General features: G+C 39.7%; 1 protein-coding gene across 4 annotated transcripts; it reads right to left on the minus strand.

Moving 5' to 3' along the window:
• Positions 1-319: 319 nt before the first annotated feature.
• flvcr2a (FLVCR choline and putative heme transporter 2a) lies at positions 320-24,085 on the minus strand. Of its 4 annotated transcripts, none has more exons than XM_079370129.1 (11): positions 18,672-18,862; positions 15,510-16,161; positions 11,939-12,080; positions 9,819-9,959; positions 7,776-7,843; positions 7,380-7,483; positions 5,108-5,218; positions 4,459-4,564; positions 4,274-4,385; positions 3,468-3,532; positions 320-1,571 (listed from the first exon to the last, which is right to left on the minus strand). In XM_079370129.1, the coding sequence occupies exons 2-11, from the start codon at positions 16,134-16,136 to the stop codon at positions 1,506-1,508; spliced, it is 1,542 nt and encodes a 513-aa protein (XP_079226255.1). In that variant the 5' UTR covers positions 16,137-16,161; positions 18,672-18,862; the 3' UTR covers positions 320-1,505. The 4 variants fall into 4 exon arrangements, with proteins under 4 accessions (XP_079226255.1, XP_079226253.1, XP_079226254.1 ...); XM_079370127.1 differs by having other exon boundaries at positions 320-2,449; XM_079370128.1 differs by lacking the exon at positions 320-1,571 and adding an exon at positions 2,332-2,449 and having other exon boundaries at positions 15,510-16,164.
• Positions 24,086-24,560: the final 475 nt, after the last annotated feature.

Raw genomic sequence — 24,560 nt, forward strand, 5'->3', positions numbered from 1 at the left:
GATTTCTGACGTATTTGTTTACTTTGTAAACACTAGGTTGTAAGACATTTTTATTTCAGGGGCATTGACGAGTTTTAAGCATGATTATAGAAAAGCGGTTGTTATCCTGTGCTGCTTGGATCTCATATTTGGGTTAAAGTATGATGTTCTACTACATGATTTATGTCTTAAAACACTATCTTTTGTTTAGGATAGATTCAAAAGCGCTAAAGAACACATTGTGCTATTTAAAATTGTTGAATACAAAAAACTTGTTTTACACTCTTTTTTTATATCCAGAGATACATACAGTTAAAATGTTTTAGGACATCCAGTAAAATATGGAGCAAACAGACTCCAGAAGAGTCCTGTTTTTAATATTTTCTTTTCAAATAGTTGACCCATTTTCTCTTCACTGTAGTTTCAAGAAGAAATAAAAAACTAAGCTCTATGCAGTCTAAAAGAAATCTCACTGCAGCAAGAACTAATTCTTTAACTCTTAAGGGTGTAGAAACCTTTTTAACAGCACAGTAAAATGTTCTTAAGATGCCACGGAAAAAATGGCACCTCTTTGAATCACATAAATCTTAAAACAGGAACTAGCCACATCAAGCGAAACATTGAACACAGCATGAACTACATTTCTCAGTAACAACTTCACCATCTAAAAACATAATGCATCAAAAACATTTCATTGTGCAAAAATGATGATCAAAGCATGTTTTGCCTGATCCTTCAATCATGTTTTGTGCTGTTCTGATAGGTTTAATATTCCACACGCTGACATGTTGATTCAGGCAGCTATCTCAACATTTCCTCTAATGATCCCTTACACTTTTACAAGGACATAAGTGACCTTCAAAATGGTCATCTGACGCATTGAATTGTTCATATTTAAAATCAGCAGTTAAAGAGTAAAAACTTCCATCAGATCATAGTTATGAAAACCCTGAATGGAAAACACTCAACAGTCAGCATTAGACTTGCTCCTTAAAGCAATGAAACGACAGAGGCCAGTTCCACAAAATATTGGTCCACTAATAGGAATTTCAATTTTGCTAATTCATTTCTAGAACACTCTATCAAGAGTAATGAGAGTAGGTTGGAGGAAGCTTGGGGAAATAAACACTAAAAAGTTCATGTCAGTTAAAGAGTGTAGTCATTTGTAGCCAGTGTAAATGCAACATCATTAAAAAGTATCAAATGTCTACTTTAAATAAAATAATAAAATAAACGTGTACTAAATATGTTGATTTAAAACGTTTGTAGTTCCAAGTGTGTTCTCCTTGTGCATGATTGACTTGTGCTTGCTTTGGGATGAGTTAAGTTGCACTTGAGATATCAGTCTGCCTCTCTAGTTTGAATGCCAGAGATGCGTGTTGTACAGTACATTAAAGCTTCACAGATCACTGCTCAGTGTGAACTCAGTCTCATGTACTTGGTCTTCATAGCAGCTTCTCTTTGTATATGTATGTTCATCGACGTGCCAGTGTTTGGATTCGTTGTCTGGGCGTGAGGTAGTGTCTTCAGAACTTCCTCTCAATCAGGATAACAGGTGCAGAGACGCCTCCTTCTACTTCAGCTGTTTTTGTCTGTAAAGGACATGAGACACGAAAAGACAATTACAAACACACTGTCCAACAAATGGATACATTTTCTTTAATAAAAGGACACAAACATGTTAACTTATCACAGAATTCAGAAAGACAACAAAACAATAATGCAGACCAGAATTCTATAACATCCTACTCCCTTTCACAGTTCTTACCGTCATTCATCAGAAATGTCAAATGATCTGTTAAAAAAGTTTTTTGAGGAATGAAACAACCTTTCGAACAAAATAGCTTGAAACTGCAGCAGCATTTTTTTAACACTAATTTCATTTTTAAAGCGCCTGTGAGGAATTTTACCTGGTTATAAATGAACAGACAGACAGACAGACAGACAGACAGACAGACAGACAGACAGACAGACAGACAGACAGACAGACAGACAGACAGACAGACAGACAGACAGACAGACAGACAGACAGACAGACAGACAGACAGACAGACAGACACAAGAACAGCTAGAGGTTACCTTTTTTCCATAGGAGGCTTCAAACCCCACTAAAACTGCAACTTCCTTACAGGAGCTTAAATATGAGCTTTTAGTAGAAATTAACAGAATGCCTGTCAATACTTTTTTTTTTTTTTTACTTAAATTTAAACCGATTGTGCGTTGTAACCATTACAAAACCATGGCAACAGGCTCTGTGGCACTTTAAATTGAGAAAAAAGTTTATGAAACTAAAATTGTGCCCTTGTCCTTTACATGTATAGTTTAACTAATGCAGAGCGTGTGTGCCCCTACCTTCCCAGGTGTGTTTTGGTTTTAGTGAGGTTGTGGGTTTATGTCAAGAGTCCCGTTGCCAGGGGCCGCTGCTCGCTGTGGCCCCATAGTCCTGCACCGACGACACAGAGCCTGTAGGCTGGAACGATAGCTTTGGTGTCACACCTCTGAGAGGGGCCTCCTCGTGATCCTTTACACACCATCTCCACTACCACACTGCCTCCAACGAAGTCTAAACTGGGAATCATTTCTGCCTGCGACATGCACTGATATGGTGTTCTCTCGTTTCATCATGCAGCAAATCATGCAAAATATCATGTCATTTTATTTAAGGTTTGGCTTTATGATAGTTTCACTCACCTACTGGTGGTCATCATATTTATCGTATATATATGATTTAAGTTGTTATTTTGCAGGATTCAGCTGCTTTATTGTTAGAACTGTAAGTTTTGAAAGAAACACAGCAGGAGCATTTCTTGGCCAAAGCAAAAAGTCAGCAGCAAAAGACACGTCAAGCATAATCTTGGTCAAAATTAAATTAAAAGCAATTATGAGCAGCTAAATACCACCTAGTTTTATTTTGTGTGATTTAATTTTAATTGGAAGTATATAACATAACATCTATTAACAAAAAAATCGTCATCATGTATGTCCCAGATGAATTAGATTAAACCTGTACTTTGTATTCAAAATCGTAATTCTTATTCACATCATTTTATTGACTTATAAAATGGATATTACAGACTACTGATCTGATTGACAGCTGGCAACTGCACCCATAAAAAGATTAATAAAGCTCGTCTTTGCAAAAGTTAAAACAGAGTTGTTGTTTGTTGAAATATATTAGGAACATGCTGTTGTAGCCAGGGGCAGAGCTGTCAGACAGAGCAGAATTGTGCGTTCTGCATTCAGTGTGCGAGAGGATGCTTTTAGTGAGATTAAAGAAAAGATTTCAACCTGTGCCGCAGTGCCACCCTGTGTTCCCAGAGACTGTATAAGACAATTCATTATGCAGTCTAAGCGCATTCCCTGGTTTGCAAGCTTCAGTGTGAGGACTGCTAAAGCACAGAGTCAGGGCGGCATCTCACACATTCCCTCCCCACAGGGATGTGAAGATCCCACCTTTGACTTTGTGTAACACACACAAATGTACTTACACTCGCTGCCTGCACCTCAGCCTGAAGGTTGGCCTTCTGTCGCCTGAGGTCAGATTTGATGAATCCTGTGGTAGAAACAGAGAAAAGGGAAAGGTTTTATGAGCAATTGTATTCAATTTGTAATCAAAGAAAGAAAACAGCAGATGACTGATGACTCACATCTGCAGTACAGTTTATTTTTGGACTCAAAGGTTGAGGTGGCTGGAAAGTGCCACGCTATAGCTCAGTGTTACCCCATATTACAGCATATCTACAAAACAAGTTAAGTCTCCTCTTTCCATACAGAGGGCTAGGTGTCAAATTACAGCATTGATGTCAATTAATGTAGCTTTGAAAGTGTTAAGCAGCAGGTTGTTATGTTATAGAATATCAGAGAGATTACTCATAGTATTTGACTTTAGGTTTTAGGTTTAGTAAAATATTTCAAACATTATAGAGAAAGAGAATACTTCTGGAACACACGTGAAGTATTGTTTGCAATTCAGCATGAACAAAAAAAGTCAATCCCTATCTTTATTGAGTTATGCCTGTAATAATTTCTGATCCTTCTTTTGGCCACTAGGGGGCAGAATTGTCATTAAAACGGCTCAAACTGCATAATATAATTTAGGAACGCTGATAAAGAGGGTATTTTCAGTTTTGCCTAACCACTACAAAACAACATGTCATTTCTTAGTGCCTCTAATGGGACATGCTTTTTGTCCACAGGTGCTGACATGAGTTTAATGTTTACTGATGTTTGGGACGTCGTTACGTGTCGTTAACTGGAAGTGTGCAGAGGAATCAGAGGAAGGTGAATATCTTACCTGTCATTACAGATCCTATCAGCAGGAAGATGCACAGGAAGATGTTTCCCGCTAAAGTACCCCATTTATCAATAATCTTCCCCTGCGCAATGGTGAAAATGATTCCAAAGATCTGAAATGAGAAAAAAAATGGTATTATATATGTTTAATCCATGCTTTACATTAAAAATGTTCACAATACTAACCTGAGCTGAACAGTTAAGCAGCCCTGATGAGGTTCCCTCTGATTCTGGATAGGTGAGCTCAACGGCAAACTCAAAACCCAGGGGGAGATATCCTGTCATGAAGAAGCTAGACAGACAGACAGACAGACAGACAGACAGACAGACAGACAGACAGACAGACAGACAGACAGACAGACAGACAGACAGACAGACAGACAGACAGACAGACAGACAGACAGACAGACAGACGGGGAATGAAGGTCAAATGAAAATCCAAAATAAAAGTTCGAGCAGCAGTAATTTTCCTTTAAAGCCAGTAACAGAAAATCAGCTCTGTAAAGTAGTATGTTCCTGTATAATACATTCTGTCTGAGTTTCAGAGAATAAAAGCCAGACAGAGGATTTGCTATGGAAACCAGCTCTGGGCATAATCAGCTTACCACAAATAATAATTACAAAGAAATGGCACGTAGAAGCGAATATTATAGAAGGAATAATTGGGCTTTGACAAAGTAGTCCTAATGCCAGATGAGGAAATGAAAAGAAACATGAGGTGAACCAGAGTATGTTTATAATGACAAGAGAAATATTTGTAATGTTTTTTTTACAATTATTTAGCATGTTAGTATGCATGGCTGTGAGATGTATAACCTCTGTAATGGTGCCCTACCCTAAAAGTCCTGCCATGATGAAAACCAACCACAGGTGACCCAGGTTGAGGGTGAAGGCATAGACCAGCATTCCAATCAGAGAGAGGAGATAAATGCCCAAGGTGGTTTGTCTGAGGAGACAGGAGAGGAAAATGCATAAAACAGTGAAACCACAGCCAAGATGCACTGAACACATGCTTTACATTTTGCACACTGCAATACACTAGTGTCTTAAAATACACTACAATCATTAAAGAAATCCAACTGCATCTAATTTTATCTTAAAATAAGAGTTTTTAAATCCTAATCTTGTTGCATGCCTCACTCGCTTAATGCCGGGAAAAGACGATCAGGACAAAGAAATTCTCAAACATTAGCTTGTATAAAAACCTTTTGGTTTCTAAGGGGCAAACTATATCCCTTAATGTCATGAGTTCTTAGAAAAAAACCTAATGTACCGTACATCTCAAGTTCAACCTGGAAGACAATGAAAGTTAATGGCTCGTGTAAGCATGAGCTCTTCTCTTTGACATTCAACATGCATCATTTCAATATTTTAAACGTTTGGAGAGATGTATTGCCTACAAAAATCATGCATTACTTAGTCATTAAAAGAGTAGAATGTTTCAAATGTGTTCTTCATTCTAACTTTATGGCAAAATGGCGACATAATAAGTCGTCCCTTTCTGAAAACTCAGCATCAGAAATATTCCTGAATCACTGGACACCTCTTAAACCAGGCCACCTGCACAAACAGGCTTACTCTGGTGTGGCTGTCTCTTGCACACCCATGCGTAGAAAAATGCTGCAAAACATTTTCGTTCATTTAACAAAGTCTGTGTGCTCTATTTGGGACAATAGGAGTGTGAGGGTCAACAACATGGATCCATGGGCTCGAGGGCTTTAACAGTGAAGCTTCCTGATGGCATTTAAGGAATCTGAGGACTGAAGTCGTATTAGTTTGCATGCCAGTTCACTGAAGGTAGTGTACCAAGCTTACGTGTTACAGTACATTACTCAGAAAACTACTGAAACTAAGCTGCTGCTGCTCTTTGGGGGAAAGTAACAAGTTGTGAAATGGATGATCAAGATAAAAAAGAAAGCATTAATAATTGGATCCCAGCTGAACATTTCAGATATTAAGATTGAATTATTAAATTTGTTTATGTTAAATGAAAAGGCAGAAGGTCTGAGATGTGACTTGGGAGGACCAGTCTGTCAGTTCAGATAAGCCTGAGAGCTACTTCAGATCTCAAACGCAGTTCCATTGGATTTCTCATTCGTGGTCTCTTTGAACAAAAGCTTGAATTCACTCAGACATCTCCCAGTGAATGGTTGATTTAAAAGACATCCACACAAGTGTAACAGAACAGTTAAGGCTGCAGCTACACGACTGAGTCTTTAACCTGAAGACTCAAAATCCTGTTCGTCCACTTCCTTCAGAATTTTGGTATCACAAATTCATATAAAGGAAATGAAGCTTAATTATGGCTTTCTGACAGGCTCGTAGTATGAATGGCTGTTTCAATAGACGGTTATGGTCTCCAAATGGTTGAATGATGTCAAACCAATTACCTTTTCCTTAAGGGCTATAATGCATTAGACACACATGGTCAACAGTTGAACATTTACTTTTTTTTTGCAAAAAAACCCCCAAAACAAAACATGTTGAGAATTAGCATTATTTTGTGCATGTTAGCAAGCTTGCTTTTGTATTTAACTTGACGCACTGCCTCAAAAAACCTGTGCATGGCCAACACTTCTACTTGTAGTAAAACAAAGAAGAACTTAGTAGTTTACAGTTCTATAAAACATAGAAGCAGATAAAGCATAGGCCTATACATGCATGCTCAAATACATGTGGACACTCCCTTTATGAGGTATCTGTAAAATAGGGGACCAATATACTTCAATGGAGAACTTTTTCATTGTAATGGATATCAGTCCAACACAGTAAAAATATACAATCTGTTAAAGGATTTCAGTAATGTTGGGAACAAGCTCCTATTCATTTACCTATAATAAAAAGAAAATGGTTTTATTCATATTGCTGATCACAGAAAGTGTGAAGAGTATACAAGTATGATTTGTGGTTGGAAATGTAGCAAATACATAACATTTGAAATGACTGAGATGTAATAATTAGATTGAAGATCTGGTGTCTTGTAGTGATTGTTTCTCAGGAGAGAGAAACAATTAGTGGAGAGTTTGTCCATGTTTTGATCCTTTGTTGTTACTGTATTTATCCTTTCAAAGAGTATGGTTTAAATGCATTTTATAGAAACATCTTACTTGTAGGTTTTGGTCTTGTCCAGCCAAAGTCCACATATGAGCGACCCCACCATGCCAGCAATGACTATTGTCAGACCAATTCTCCCAGCATTCACCTCTTCACCCTAAGAGGAAAGACAATGTGGACTACATTAGACATCTTTCAACCTACATTTATCTTGTTACAGAAGTTCTGAGCCATTTACAATGAAAAGTCCAAGACCCCTGTTATCTGTATTAGGGTCCTCTACAGTGCAGCTTTACAGTTATTTGTTTCAAGACGATGAAAGAAACCTCAACCAGCTGGGTGTGACACTGAGTATATGGAAGAAACTAATTTAAAAAAAATGAGGTAAAGAAGCTGAGGAGGCATAACATCGTAGCATTTCTTTTAGAGAGGGACACACTGGGACTTACAGGATAGTGTTCAATGATCATTCGGTTCAACAGTGTTGAAACAGCATAGAAGCAGCCAACGTTCAGCCCTGCAGACAACAAACACAAAATGATTATGAGAAGGCCTGCAACACAAGAAGAAGGCCCAAGTGGCTAAGTGATCTATTTGTAAAAGTTCACGTTTACAGCCTGACACTTTTCTGGATTCTTCCTATTAGTAATCATTTACATGACGTCATTATAATGTGACCTTTGAGACAAAAGGATTGACAACTCAAAAGTCCTTTAGATTAAAGTTACACATCGGCAATGTACTGGACGTTCATGCGCTACAATGACACATCATCATATCTGTAACAACAGCTGATAAACATGGTGTGTTTACATGTTTATGTAGACATCTATTTTGAGCCTTTTGTATCTGTATTACCTTTCACCTCCATAATGCTCCAACATTCCAGCCAGGATCAATGATAAACTGTTTAATTGTCAATAAAAAGGACCTCCGCCTTAAACCTTTACAACACTTTTTCCCGACCAGGTACGAAAAACCACTTCACATATATTATTTTATTACAAATTCATTACAATTCATTCTACTTTGAATGTCTTTGAAAATCTTGTTGAACAGGTGTTGTCTTTTTAGGAGAAAATTTACTTTATTAAAAACTGCGAGGGGAAATTACATTTTCCAGACAAGGTCCAAACCTGGACTTAAACCAGTGACCCTCCAGTTCCAAACTCAACCCAACCCAACCCCTACAGACTGGGCTACTGCGGGCCATCAACAGTACTACCAATGTAGCCCACACTAGTTCTGTTGTATGATTGGCTTACTTATTTACCAATCATCCTTAAATCAAATTAACTTAACCATCCTCTGAAAAAAAGGACACGTTTGTTTTATTTACTGATGAAGATGTTCAATTGGATTAATTTTGAATCCTGATCAAACTAAACTCACGATGTTTACAAACTCAAGGAAAAAGTCATTCAACCTGCATTTTACTGTTACATCTCAGGGTGATCTGATTGAGTCTGTATCACCAATGTATTTGTAATACATTGGATTCTTTGAAGCTTGATATTCAGCAACTTGTAAAGAAGCTTAAGTTGCAGCTGAAAAGTGCTGGAAGCCACAGTCACTCTGCAACCCAGTCACAAACTCATTTTTGTTATCTGTTCAGAAAGTTTGCCTTGAAATGAGAAACAAAAAGCTTCAGGTGTGGCGTTTCTGTGGTCTGGAATCTCCTGCAGGGGGAGTCTGTGTCTGGGGGAACTGGTTTCTTCCAATCTTTTGAAAAGTAGATTGAAGGTGTTGGTGGAAGATGCTTCAGGTTGTAGACGTTTTAATTGATTACTTTTCTGTTCTGTGACTCAGGATATGTTGATCTGTGTTTGTAATTGCTCTGTGTTTTATGTGCTGCTGCCCCTCTTGGCCTGGACATTCTTATAAATAAGATTCCTAAGCTCAATGGAGGTTTCTACTTGTTAAATTACATTTTAAATTAATACAAAATGACAATGTGAAACAAAAATATCCACATAAAGAACAGTTGCTGATGCTCACCCTCACTTCAATCTATCACCTGTTTTTCAATATACCGTATATGAAATTACACAACAGGTGAATGTTCACAAGATTTGCAAACAGATCTTCTCTTATGCCAATAACGTGTTTCTTGGATGGCTCAACAATGCATTATAGTTACAGCTGCAAAGAATTGTGGGACGGTATTATTTTTAGACCTTTTCTAAAGGATCATGTGATCCTGGATCCTGTGTTTGTTAAGTCAAAAGAGATGAAGCCTGAACACTGAAGCCTTTTATTTGCCTTTACAGAACTCATCCAGCTCTTAATACGGGCTGCCACTTATTTACTTTGTGTCATTTCAAACAGCTCTGAAGGCGTAAAAAAAGACTTCCAGATCACACTAGATGACATGTATTCACCGTAAAGATTAGAGGCACAGATTAACAAGGGTGTAGTACAGAATCAATACTCAGGTGTTTTAGGCTAACATTAACATTCAAAAGTCTGTTCCTAAAGTTGGAGGGACCCACCATAGCTGACCACCAGGAGCATAAAAGGTTTGTTACTCAGCAGTCTGAAGATAGAAGCCATGTACGAGTAGTCGTCAGGGGGGATGTTCCTGGCCTGAGCCTGGGCCTGAGTGGGAGGGATCTCTGGTCGCTCCTGAAACACTGGAGAAAACACACACACACACACACACATATTTCAGAAGATTACTTTTGTGTTAAAGATATAAGAGGTTTATGATCTTAGAGAGAAAAGTATTCCTTTCATTTAGCTTGAAGTGATCACCTGTTCTCTTATAGTGAAGGGGCGGGGAATTAATGCTATATATTTTGAAGTCATTTGTAATGCTTTTTCCTCCGCTTTTATAACTGATCTAATATCAATTTAAATTATTAGTCTCAGTATCATAGCAGAGTGACCAAAATGTAACCTGGCCCAGATTCGCTTCTGCACACAAGACACACTCTTAGTAACAACTGTAGTGACATTCGCCTAACCCTAACCCTTCCTTTACAACCTTTTCTGCAGGACCCACAGACTGCTGATTAACATCTTGTTTACTTTCTAACAAGATCGAAGGAACTGATTGCCTCTCTCTCTCTCAGACATGCTTTGGGAGAGAGGATATTATTAACTTTTAAAACCTTGGATAAACAACCAAGCAGGAAACTGAATGCTCTGGTATCTACGAACTGATCTCACAGCTGAACTGTGGACAGTTATTGTGTCCGTGTCTCCGGCTGTGGCTCAGTTGGTAGAGTCATCGTGTCTCAACCTGAAGGTCAAGGGTTCAATCCCCAGCTGAGCAACATGTCCGATGTGGCCTTGGAGCAAGACGCTTAATCCCGCGCTGCTGCATCGGCATTTACAAACATGAACTTCTTAGTGTCTTTAGTGATTTCACACAACAGCTGCATGATAACTGAGTGACTAAAAAAACTTGTAACTGATTTATAGTTAAACTAACTTCTCTATTTAATTCCCATGTGAGTGGAGATCAAAGGTAGACTATTCACTTGGAGCAAACTGTTTTCTTTGACACATTATAATTCACTAAATCTGTTTGCAGTAATTCCTTATTTTGCATTTTCTGTGGGAATTAAAACTTAGTAAGTACTTGTTACAATGAAAAGTCTTACGTTACGTTTTGTGTCTTCTTATTGGGTTTATTAATCATAAATACTTGAATGCAGTGTGTGCAATTTGTAACAGATTATGTAAAAAAAAACTACCATTACTTTTGATCAAACTCTGAGTCAAAGTAAAATAATATTACTTACTTTAATTGCAAATGGTAAATGGATTTGAGCTTTTAAAGCACTTTCCTAGACTACTGACTACTCACACACTGACGACAGAGGCTGGAAAGTGACCATCAGTATTAACTTGTCCCATTCATACACATTCATAATGTACGGCAAGGCTGAAGCAGTGGGAGTCATTGCCTCCAAACAAAGTCACACTTGTTTGTATACAATACAATAAATCTAATAATTCTGAATGTATTAACATATCACTATAGGGTTGAGGTGCCACAATTAATCAGAGCAATGGCCCTTTTGTGTTAACCAAGGATCTTTCTCTGTGCCAGTAAATGACTGTCAGGGAAGAAAAATCCTCTAAAGTTTTCTCTGACTGTCAGTGAGTTTTAGTGAAAGGAGGATTTAGCTGAGCTGAGGGCAGAGATGATTACATAAAACACTTCTATGGCTTCCTGACTCCTTGCTTGTATTTCACATTGTGTCAAAACACATCACATCTAAAGGTGGACAATTACAGCAATTACTGCAGCTGCTCCTCTTGAGCTGCAGTGATGTGATGTGGAGGGTTTTTTTCAGTAGAAAGCACATCACAGTGTTTCTGCGGAGCTGCATGAAAAGGCCAGCAACCAGAGAAGAAACTGGACTATAAAGTAATGAATAACACTATTCACAAAGAATACACCCTAAAGTAGAAAAAAAAAAAAAAGATAATAATTAGAAAATATTGCGACACAAATTGAAAACCAAACAGTAAGGGGATATATAATATTAAATGAAACTAAAAGGCACATGCAGCTTTCTTCGCATGAGTGAGCAAAGAGCTCGGATCTACTCTGTGAGTGTGTGCGTGAATCTATACTCAGCTTCACTTGCAGACCTACCGATGATGACAAGGATGAAGATGACGGTGGCAACTCCTGCAGTGATGTAGAACATGATTCTGATGTGATGTGCTAACTCATCCACGTCGTCCACGTTAGGCACAAGGATAGGTGGGATCAAGAACCCAATGGCAATACCCATCTGTAGGCAAGAGGCAGAACATTAAGAAAAAAGACCCTGCATTTGTAGCTGATTACTGCGTACACACACAGTTACAGCAAGTAGACAGACTTAAAGGGAAAAGGAATCTTTACAAGTACAGAAACGATATATATATAAACATAATATACATTTCAGTTGTTTCAGTTGTTTAAGTCCCTGTTTAATCCCCTCGTTTCTATCTGTTCTATTCCACCTGAGATTTGACTGCTGGACATTTGTGGGCAATGGTTACTCTTGATTGTAAACATATTGTATAAGATGTAACGGACAAATTCAAAACATGTACAGAAAGAATTATGAGATAATAATAAGTTAAATGCCAACAGTCAGCACTTGACTTGAGGTGCTGGCTGAGCAATGAATGCCAAATATATGTGTAAATATTAGTTATAATCTAAATGGTAACGATAAATGGACTTGATCTTGAATAATGACTTGATCTTTTCTAATCTTCTCACTTACTCAAAGCACTTTTGCACGTTACAACTACCCATTCAGACACTGATGGTGGAGGTTGCTATGTAATGAGACAATCTGAAGTAAATAATCTCATTCATGCACTGCCGACGAAGCAGAGGGAGTAAATTGGGGTGTCTTATCCAAGGACACATCAGACATGTGGCTGGGGATTGAACACTTGACCTTCCGATTGAGAAACAACCTACTCTCCCAACTGAGCCACAGCCACCACTACAGCTCCTCATGTCTTACTACTGTTTTACAAAGTTCCTATGCTTGTAAGTACTGCCTCTCCTGAATCCCAAATAACAAAGTTATAACATCTAAAAGTAGATGCATGGAATTGCCCATGTAATAACGTATCCATCTGATGTGAATCAATGGAGTTTGTACATAAAAATGTCTTTGTTAAAAAATGCAGTCTTTTGTAAATGTGTTTATGTACATGCCTTTATTTTGACCATCAATCAATCTTTAATTGTACGGCACTAATTCATATCAAATGTTACCTAAAGAAACTTTACAAAAAGCAAGTGAAAGACCTTACTCTACCCAATATTACCAACAAAGAACTAACATTTATCCATCATGAGCACAGCACTAAACAATATTCAGCAAAGTGACAGTGGCAAGGGAAAACTTCATTTAAGAGGCAGAGACCTTCAACAGAACCAGTCTGATGTGGAACGGCCATCTGGGAGGTCAATTTAGTTTCATTTGGTCTCTGTTGGGACACATCTTATTGCCAATCTAAGCTAACAAGCTGTTTCAATATGTATGAGAGAGGCAGTAACCATCTCATCAACATGTCAACTCTGTCAGGAAAACACGCTTCAAAATGCACAAATAACCCAAAGGGGCGCATGGGTTGGTACTAAACTCTCCAAATTTGAGTACCACATGAGTTGTGCCAACTTCCTCAGCTTCCTACAGCCTCAAGAACATTCCAGAGGGGACTCCAGCCCGGTAAGTTTGATCCGAGGAGGGAAGGAAAAGGGCAAACGCTGACAAGAAATGTTCTTTAAGGAGGAACAAACCTGTGAACAATGTGCAGGACATTATTATAGGAATAAAAAAAAACTATTTCCCTATTTTGTGTTCATCATGAATGAGTAAGGCAAAACTTGATAACTTGTGCAAAGCTTATTCTGGCCTCTTTTATGAAACTATTTTTAGAACACAAAAACCTCCTTCTGTTTGATCTTCAAAGCTTTGCAGAAATCCTGCCTACTCTCTGCTAATGTGGGCTACACGTAAACAGACAGACTTTATTCCTTTCCATACAAAGGAAAAAGGAATAAAGTCTTGGTGGGCAAGTCAACAGCATCAACAATGTTTCCTTTTATCTTAAACAGCAGGGATCAGGATTGAGGGACAAAACAAGAACATGTGCAACAATGAGCGGGATGCATTGTTTGGACTGAGGCAGGTGAGAGAGGACAAACTTCAACAGAAGGGAAAAAAAGGTTGCAGAGGTTAATGACCATCAAAGGATTTAAAAGTATGTTGCAATCTCACAGAAAAAAAGTAATACTTCAACCTTTCAGTGAACATTGACTGTTTTATTGGCTTGTAAAGTAGTATAAAAATAAATTCAAAGCAAAACTAAAGTATGAAGCTTCACTGAAATCCGTTGTAAATCACTCTGGATAAGGGGTCTCCAACCTTTCTTCACCTGAGAGCTACTTTGAAATTATTAAAGTAGCTAAGGGCTACTTCCATCACATCACTTGCATTTATTTACACAGCACACATCAGCTGAATTAAGCTACTGTGTGAAATTGCAAAAAAACAATTATTAAACTTAAATTCACATCAAGGTCCACGAAGAAAACATGAACTTATTGTGCCACACAGCCAGCTATGTTACTGAAAATGAATGTCAATGTACAAGAAAACATTATTACTTTACACTGAATCAGCCAACCTGTCCGCCAGCAACCAGTAGCTCCCGAGCTACCTGCTGGAGACCTGCTCTGGATCAGGTCAGAGTCTCTGAAAACTCTGTCCCTGCTGCAAAATGTCTGCATCCTTATCTCAAATGTGTCCCATGATCTTTTAAAATGAAAGCCATGTGACACGCCCAGGTTTTTTTTTCCATTCCCACCAGCTACAAACAAGGTAAACACAGTTCTACCAGTAAAATTGAAGGAAATAGGACCTCAAAACCACATTGACAGCAGTCCTGGCCAGCTTACCATGGACGCAGCTTTCTGAGTTTAAAATCATTTCAACATTGTTTTACCCAAAACATGGGAGCTTCTGCGGTTCAAGCAGTACACTAGACCCGCCATAAACATCTCCACTTGTTGGGGAATATAAAACACACATACACAAACATACTTAGGACAATCAGAAGAAACATCCCCCTCTCTATTTTTAAATCAAACACACTTGGCCATATTTGTTTTCTCTGGATCATGGCAATATATATCACACGCCTGTCTCCTGTAATCTTTGGCAGTGGTTAAAGAAAGAAGACCTGTCATTTCTATTGTCATTTAGGAGCTATCCTTAAACTGTAAAATTACTTTGCAGAAACCTTTGAACTCATTCTGTTAAAGCTGTATGCATCATATTTACTTGTACCACATGTTGTAGCACACAATGAATTCATCTGAGAAAGTGATGGAAGTGATAGGAAAAATGACTTGTGCTTAAACTGCTTATCTCTGCAAGATGACATACCTATAAACTGAGGTAGGCCCCATAAGACGGACACATTAACCTCCAACTGCGTAGAGAATGGTTCACTGTGATCAATACCGACTCAGGAAGAAAACTCGAAACTAAATTAAAAAGAACACACAGGTGGACTCAGTCAAACATTCAATGGCAGACGTTGACGTGTGTTAACATGTACTTGGCTGTTTTAAACACACTTATATTAAGGTTGAGCTCTCTTTCCCTCTATAACATTTTGAGCCTCGAAGGTTAGAAGAGACACACCTGGTTTCCCAGAACTCCAATGGCACAGGCAGTAGATACCTCCTGCTGACCAAACCACAGGGACGCAAGTTTAGATGGGATCCCCAGGAGATAAACTGTTGCTACTGAACACACAAACTGCCCAAAGAAGGTCATGGCGAACAAGCTAGGGTGGGCTGTGCTCGTCTTAATCCAAGCTCCGATGCAGTTGAAGGCTGAGCCGACCACGACCACGTCCCTCATGCCCCGTTTGTCGAGCAGCCACATGACGGGCAGGATAAGGGGGATATAGGTGAGGAAGTAGATCATGGAGAGCCAGTCGATGGCGAGGCTGCCGATGTTGTAGAAGCGCATGAAGATGTTGCTGATGATGCTGTACTGCAGCCACATGAAGGCGTTGCTCATGGAGAAGGCGCTGAAGATGAAGAGCATGACCCATCGCCGCTTGTAAAGTTTTGTCTCCATCAGAGGAAGGAGCTGTGCGGTGTCCGCAGTTGTTGCTTCCAAACTGTCCTGCAGAGGCAGTTGGTTGTATTCTCCCAAACTGGTGCTCTCTTTTCGAGTTGTCCAATTCTTCTCTCTGGTTTTGTCACATCCATCTGTCCACTCACGAGATAATTCATCTTCAGAGCTCATATTAGAACACATCTCTTGTCCTCCAGCCGTCTCCTAACTGCTAGAAGGAATAGAAAAACATTTCTCCTTGGTTGGCACTTTTAACACTGTAGAAATTTATCTGACAAATCCCTCCCACCCAGCAGGTATTTCCTACATGCTGATCAAAAACAAGCTCTCCTGCTGTACCTTAAGTGGAGATTACTGCTAATTAGTCCTTCTGAGTTAGCAAAGGTGGATCTGGTGTGCAGTTTCAAATATAATGAGAGGTGTTGGCAATACCTGACTGAAGCTGACAACGCTCTCCTGCCTGCTCAGGTGTTTAACACCTCTTTGGTCATGTGAGTCACGTGGCCTCTTTAGTGAGTTTCACTCCACCTTTCTGCTTACATCGCAGATTCAACTTGCAGCTCAGGAAAGTGTATCTGGAGGGTCAGTCAAAGAACGCAGCTTGATTCAAAAGTTAGGCACATGGTACTCTACAAAGGTGCTTAAGTCCATTAAGCAAAGACGAAAATGATCAACTAGAGCCTCATAGGTTTGTGGCTGGCAAACACGCAATGTAAAGTTTCAGAGCTCACAGCCAAATGTAAATAGGTGAAAGTATTAACCTAAATCTGGAGCAGCAATGACGTAGACTTACATTAAACCATTTAATCAATACATGTACAATACAATACTGTAGATTTTAAAACTGCAAACAATAATTTTACTACAACATAAAACAAGTTCATTATTTGTGTACAGTGCATGTCTAAAGGGAGGAAGCTAGCCTCTGTACTTATACACAAGATGACAACATTGGCTGTTCAAAGACCAGTAATGAAATTAGAGTGTTTGTGGTTAATTGGATTTAATAATCTCCAATCACTTCTTATCATATCATTTGTCAAAGGCGATAAAATACTGGCAGAGCTGAGGCTAGCAGAATAAAAAAAAGTTGGATTAAAATATTTATGCTGTCAGGGAGTCTTGGCACTGTGGCACATTTTTTTCTCTTTTGGCTTCAGTGCAGTGATTAAAAAACACCCCAGGAATAACCCAAACACTTAATTTGGACAGATTATCAGAAAAGCAGGACACAGAGCCCTTTCATATGCCATCCTCAACAATCCTACATACCAGCCATATAGTCAGCCACAGTGATAATAATTATTTAAAAGCAAAATAGTTCATTTTAGAATGAGTTAAGATAAATATTCTTTTTTTAATCATCATCACAGGCATAACCAGCATGCTATTTATGCAAAAAAAAAGAAAAAAAAAACCTATGCTGCTTTATTTAAATAAAACAGGCCTTTTCCATCAATTACACAATGTATTTCCTGTATTTATACTTGATGTCTGCATACACAAAATGCATTGATTTGGGCAGAAAGTCAAGACACTGACTTGGTTAGATTAAGTCAGCAAGTGCCAGAAGTCACTGACCTCTTCAAGCATTCGGTTATTCTTGCAGATAGAGGTGACTAGAGGTTGAAATATGATATTGTTGTGGTTCTAAATAGTAAAAGTAAGCTAAACATTGAGTTCATATCAAACAGAATGAAAGGAGGGGCCCATTTTTCATTTTTCATAGATCTATTTCTTCGTGCTGGACTACTGTGGTAGCATTTAAGTCGCACACAATTCATCCTCAGTCATCCTCATATTGTTTTAGATACTTTGAGTTAATGTTAACAATATCAATCAATCATCAAACATGGAATATCTAAAATATCTCGCATTTCTGACAAAATGTCTATTCATAATTGATAAAAAAAAAAAAAAAGAAAGAAAGAAAAAGAAACAATGTTGTAGTCCATTACAATTATTAATAGGGTTTATCTGTATTGTAAATCTGGCTCAAGTTAAAAATTGTCATTTGAAAATGCAAATGGTTTCTATCTTTACCCATTTTCCATGCGTGTGCATTTGGGCTGGTAAGATTTTCTGCCATTTAAAGTTTTCAAATAACTTCTGAAACGATTATGTAGGCCTGAGTTTTCTATTTTGTAGCTGTGACTGTCTCAAAAGAGTAAGCTGAGTGGAAGTTTCCGAAGGCAGGACAGTAGTGCCCTTGCTGCTTGTAGCCCCCAGCCAGACCACGTCTACCTGCATGGAGCCAATTCCATGAATGGAGGGAGTGAAGGGAATAAAGGGAGAACCGACCAATCTTTCACACTGAAACTGCAACCCCAAATCCACATTGTTTACAATTCTCAGAAGTCTTTAAGGGAATAGCTACATTATGAGCCTCCTCCTACTGAAGTCTATGATACAACTGACATCTGTGGAAGACGGAGTAATCGCGTTGTTGGCAGCATACTCGGAGCATTTCCTCCAAAACAGCGCCATACAACGCGTAACAACTACAGTTAGATCATAAAACAATTTTTGCTTCTAAAGCTCCATGTGTCAAACACTGTCGCGATCTGGACAACAAGCTTCCTCGCGATCATATTACGCTTCCTGGAAGTCTCACGAGTTGTAAACATGCTGCAAACCCCCTACATGCTCCAACTTTAAGGATGTTTCTCCACAAAAACACTCTCAAAAAAGGTTAAAAGAAACGTCAGATGACCATACCTGGAGATCGGCAGTAGCTTATTTGATTTACTACGATACACAGACATTACGCACTGTATCATCACAGGATGACTATGGTGTACACGTCATTTCCCATATGGGAGCCTGCCTCAAAACAAACAGGCATGTTAGGAATTGTTTTCCAAAATGAATATAAAATTCCTATAAATGAAAACTCCTTTTGTGGAAATACAAACATGATAAAGACGGGAGCATTAACAATAATCAATATCAATAGGGAGAAGTGCGTAAATTCACTGTGTGCATCTTGTTTACCTTTCGCTCCCCCTCCCTCGCGCTCTCTCTGCATGATGCGGTTTATAATTGAGAAAAGTCATTCTATATGATGACGTCATTATATGTACCGCGCGAATATTATTCATCAATTTGAATCTTCTGGACTATTAATAATTATTAGTAGCTAATAGTAGCCTATTAGCAGCAGCTCATAACGACTTTTTAATATTTTACACTTCAACAAACTTCACACGGAAAGTTCACATGAATGAATGTGTATGATCAGTTTTATTAATAATTATAAGAGCCGTGAGGATAAAGAGCGGAGGCGGAATCTGTGCGCATTCATCGCAGGTTGAAGCTGTTTGGACAGGCTCAGTCTGTTACTACAGTAGTGGAGATTACACTCTTCTCTGGTGAACAAAATTACATTAGACCAAATGATATGAACGTTTCTGTTTAATATCTCTCCACCTATATATACCTTTCAGTGTCCCTCCACATCCGTGCGTAATGGCACACTCATAAGAAGTACAGAGTCCAACCATTTCAGAATCATGGTGTACTAATGGACACATCTGTTATTACAATACATCTAAGTTAGAAGAATAAGACTCATTATCATTCTTTATGATGGAGGAGTAGGCTACACAGTAAACGTACTTCATAGTACTCTTGCATGTAGTCTACGCAGGACTTAGTTCAACCATGTCAGAAACATAGTGTACTTTCTGTAACACAAAGTTTACTAGAAAATAGTTTGGGGTTTTAAAATGTTAACACCTTATTTTGAAAAACGGATGTTGCCGCAGACTCGTAGTACTATTCTGCCACTAACTTCACCAATCTTTGAAGCCGTTAAATTTCTTCCTCTTTCATACACATGTATAGCAAATTCGCTCTCAAATTTGATGCAATTTGTGCCTAGTTGAGTTGTTTTTTCTTTTATATCCTAATTTTAGTAGTTCTTTCCAGTGCAGAAGTGAACACCCTAAATGGTTCATGTTTGTTCAATATAACAGCTATAGTAGGATAACTAAAAGTAGACTTAAGTAGGCTAAGAAAAAAAATAGAGATGTAACCTACTGTCTTGTGTTATTTGCTGCCTGTGAAAATATGAAATCGGTAGTTCATAAACCTTTTGACTTGTCGCTTCTTTCAAAAAAAATGAGTGTACCGTTTGGGACCATTTGCAGATGTCTGTGATTTCCTTGCAGTTCCATTATAGAGAGACCTCTCTTCTTAATTTCTCAGAAGAAAAAAACAAGTTAGGTGGCCCATAGAGGACTAGTACTTATTAGCTTTACTTCGATCTGCTACCATAATAAAATGCTTATTCAGCATTGGATTGGTGTTAAATGTTAATGAAAAGAAAGACTATATCAGTCACAATGTCATGGTTTGGTTTTGTTTCGCCGTCTGCTTCCTGTTCCGGCAGAGCGCCGTCTGCTTCCTGTTCCTGTTCCGGCAGAGCGCCGTCTGCTTCCTGTTCCTGTTCCGGCAGAGCGCCGTCTGCCACCAGTCTCGGCAGAGCGCCGTCTGCCTCCTGTCCCTGTTCCGGCAGAGCGCCGTCTGCTTCCTGTCCCTGTTCTGGCAGAGCGCCGTCTGTTTCCTGTCCCTGTTCTGGCAGAGCGCCGTCTGTTTCCTGTCCCTGTTCCGGCAGAGTGCCGTCTGCTTCCTGTCCCTGTTCCGGCAGAGCGCTGTCTGCTTCCTGTCCCTGTTCCGGCAGAGCGCTGTCTGCTTCCTGTCCCTGTTCCAGGAGAGCGTGGTCAGCTTCCTGTCCCTGTGCCTGCTCAACGCCGTCTGCCACCAGCTTCGGCAGAGCGTTGTCAGCTTCCTGTCCCCGATGCCCAACGACGTCTCCTCGCTGGTTCGCCGACAACTGACGTTGTCTCAGCGGTTTGGCTGACACCCGACGACGTCTCCGCTGCGGTCCGGCCGACACCCGACGACGTCTCCTCTGCAGTCCGGCCGACGTCCAACAACGTTTCCTCAGTGGCCCAGTCGATGCCTGACGTCCTCCCGACGCCTGATGTCTCCTTCTCTGTGGTCCGGCCGACACCTGACGTCTTCTCCTCTGCGGCCCGGCCGACACCTGACATCTCCTTCTCTGTGTTCCGGCTGACACCTGACGTCTCCTCCTCGGCAGTCCAGTCGACGCCTGACGTTCCTTCGTCTTTGATCGGGCTGGCTCCTGGGCCCTTGGAAAGGGTCCTGCCCTTTACTGGTCGGTGACCGGGCCGCTCACCTGAGCTCTCTTGCGTTCCTGCTCGGCCTCCGGGCCGCTTACCTGAACTCTCTCGCGTTCCTGCTCGGCCTCCGGGCCGTCCCCCAGAGCTCTCTCCTGTGTCTGCTCGGCCTTCTGGCCAACCCCCAGAACTCTACCCTGAGTCTGTTCGGCCTCCCGGCCGTCCCCCAGAACTTTCCCCTGTGTTTGTTCGGCCTCCATGCCGTCCACCTGAACTGACTAAGGCCTGTATGCCTGATCCCCCTCCACCCACCCTGGGATGGTTTTTTGAGGTTTTGGGACATCTGGGAGCTGTCCCTTAAGAGGGGGGTACTGTCATGGTTTGGTTTTGTTTCTGTATTTAATCTTGTTTTAGTTTTCATTATTTCCCTCGTGTTCTGTGTATGTATGATTCCTAGTGTGGTTTACTTTAGTCTTCAGTGTGTTTCCCTGTGTCCTCCTATGTTACCTGTAAGTTTATTTCCTGTGTTGTGTTTTAAGTGTAGTCTTTAGTGTTTCCTGTTTTATTTTGTATATCTGGTTTTAGGTGGTGTCAGTGTTGGGTTTTACTTTGTACTCCTGTGTTCTTCGTTCCTTGTGTTTCCCGCCTTTATTACCCTGATGTTCCTCACCTGTCTCGTTAGTCTCACTGTGTCTGATTACCCCTTGTCTATTTAGTCTCTGTGTTTGCCTCAGTTTCTTGTCGGTTCATTGTCTTGTCTTATGTTGGTTGTCGTGGCCTGTGGTTCTTGTGCCTGCTCCCTGTGTTTTTTCCTCGTGGATTTTTGGATTTCTGTTATTTAAGTAAGTCTTGGTTTTTGCGTTTTTGCCCTTTTTGTTAAAATAAATAATTTAAGTTTTTTTCTGCAATTGGGTCCTCCCTCTCCTGTTTCCTACCTGCTACATCATGACACACAAGGGGAATTTTTGCAGAGCTTACTTCAAGTACATTTAGTAGTTACTCCATCTCTTTGCTTAAGTAGACTTTAAAAAGCCAACAGGATTTGTACTACTAATTGATTGATTTACAGTTCATATTAACTGCTTTGATTGATTTACATTTCGTATTAAGTGCATGCTTTGTGTAATCTTGAAGTATAACCTGTAAGTACTTCTTCTACCGCTTAATAATGTTTGCATGGAGGCTCAGCAGGAAGTCAGTGCAATGACCCAACAAATCCATGCAACACAGCCCACCAAACATGGAATCCACAAACTATGATAAGCTTTTTCAACGTAAGCAGGTATTATGAGTATAGACAAGCTTTAACATGTAAGATCGAAACACGTGGCTTTCTCACCACAGACTATGAGCAAATGCAAGTTTAAAGAAATATTTGACTTCAGAGGAATATTTCCAGAATACATAAAGGCTTAAAAATCCTCTAATCTTATTCTCACTTAATTCACATTCTCTTCAACCGTGAAGGATATCAAAGCCAAAGGCAGTTATAGAGATGTATCGAAAAAATAACAACTAGGTTGTAACGCAAATATAGGGTTGCCCCTACTTTAAACTTAACTCTAGAGTCATTATGCCTCAGTAACTTTTGGTAGACTATCCTAACCTAAAATACCTACCGGTAAATATTTCACAAATGTGAGGTCCAAGGATGTGAGGTCCAAGGATCAATAGAGATTTGTTTTTATTATTTATATAACTTTTACCTCAGGTGAAAAGCACAAATGGGTTCCATGTTCAGGTTTTGGGGTACAGGGCTGCATTGCCAACCGGCCAAATCAACCAAAAATCTGGTCTTGTTACTTCATTATTGAGCTCTTTAACTTATTTGAATATAATTGATGTGGAGTTTATTTTATGAAGTGATTGCAATGCTAGTTATTGTCCCATCAAAATAGAACCAGTCAGCTTTTGGGTGTCTTGATATGGGTGGACCATTTGGGGCCAAACAGAAAATATTTGCCTAAGGCACACTAAAAGGATTCACCCAGCCCTGCGGTTTGGTCTACGTCAGTCTATTCTGATTAAATGTACATTTATATATTAATTATATATATTTTATCTTGTCTTTTCGGAACCAATCATATAAGTAAGAAAATAGAATTTCACGATGAGTCACCTGATTTCCAAAAACTCCAACTGAGCAGGCAGTGGACACTTCATCTGCGCCGAACCACTCGGACGCCAGGCGGGAGGGCATCCCGAGAATGAAGACCTGACCGAGGGAACTTGCAAACTGTCCCAGCATGGTCACCCAAAATAGGTTGGGCTTTGCGCTGACCACCTTTATCCACGTCCCTGCGCAATTGAGCGCGTTGGCAAGCAGTGCCATGACCCGCAGTCCCTTCTTATCCAGCAGCCAGGTGACCGGAAAAATGCAGGGAATATAGGTAAGCATAAAGATCATGGATAACCAGTCTATAGCAAAGGCTTCAACGTTGTAGAACTTCATCATGATGTTGCTGATTATCCCGTACTGGATCCATTGGTAAGCGTTAGTCAGGGAGTAAGAGCTAAACAGGAGCACAATCATCCAGCGCTTCTGGTATAGACGCGTTTCCACCGCGGGACTACTGGCACCGTTTGGGAAGCTGCTGCATTCAATGTGGTCAACTGCCTCTTGATCCTTCGCCTTCGACTGGGGACCGTTATTCTCAGTCTCCTGTGCGCCCATGTCCTTTATAATCTGAGCATTATCTTCCATTTTCTGCTTCAATTAAAATGACTAAGACAGGTGTCCTTCTCCACTGTGAAGACTTACTTGAAAAAAAAGTTAAAAATCACTTTAGTTCCCCGAGACAGTTCAAAATCACCCAGCCCTTGAAGCCTTTACCACAGGAATAAAGAACTTCGGTTTTATCCAATGCTGTCTCCATAAAGGACTGGCCTGCTCTTCAGAGGTTCATTTTATGGTCGTGTGTGAGAAATCCCTTTTACAACATGCACTAGTAGGCAAGCTGATGGCTTTTACTCCACCCAGCTCCTGAGACTGACAGTTGACATGACAGCAAGTGGGACACACTTGTATATTAGTCAATGAAAAGTAAAACTAATGCACAGAAACAAACTAAAAAGCAGATTAGTTCATCTGTGGTACAACATTCCGTGACTATTTTGACCTGTTTCAACGTAACCTCCCAGAATCATGGTCGATTCCAGATTAACACTTTTCTATACATTGTAAACAATTAGCCTGTATATTTTTTAATCTGTTTTAATGTTACTACTACTGAAATCGAAGTCTCATTTAGTCCAACTTTGTCGCGTAATCTCCGTCTTAAACTAAGTCAAATCCCCTTTTATAGAAACAAAGAGTCCCTTGTTAACTTTGTGTATTGGTTACCGGCTTGGAACTTTTACTGTTGCATACTTATTCTCTTCATAATAATTAAATGTGTAATAAATATCAAGCTCAACTAAATGAGATTAATGATTTACATATTAACTGTAAATCCCTGTTTGG

This window comes from Symphodus melops (assembly GCF_947650265.1).
Source record: "Symphodus melops genome assembly, chromosome: 19".
In the NCBI taxonomy this organism is placed as follows: Eukaryota; Metazoa; Chordata; class Actinopteri; order Labriformes; family Labridae; genus Symphodus; species Symphodus melops.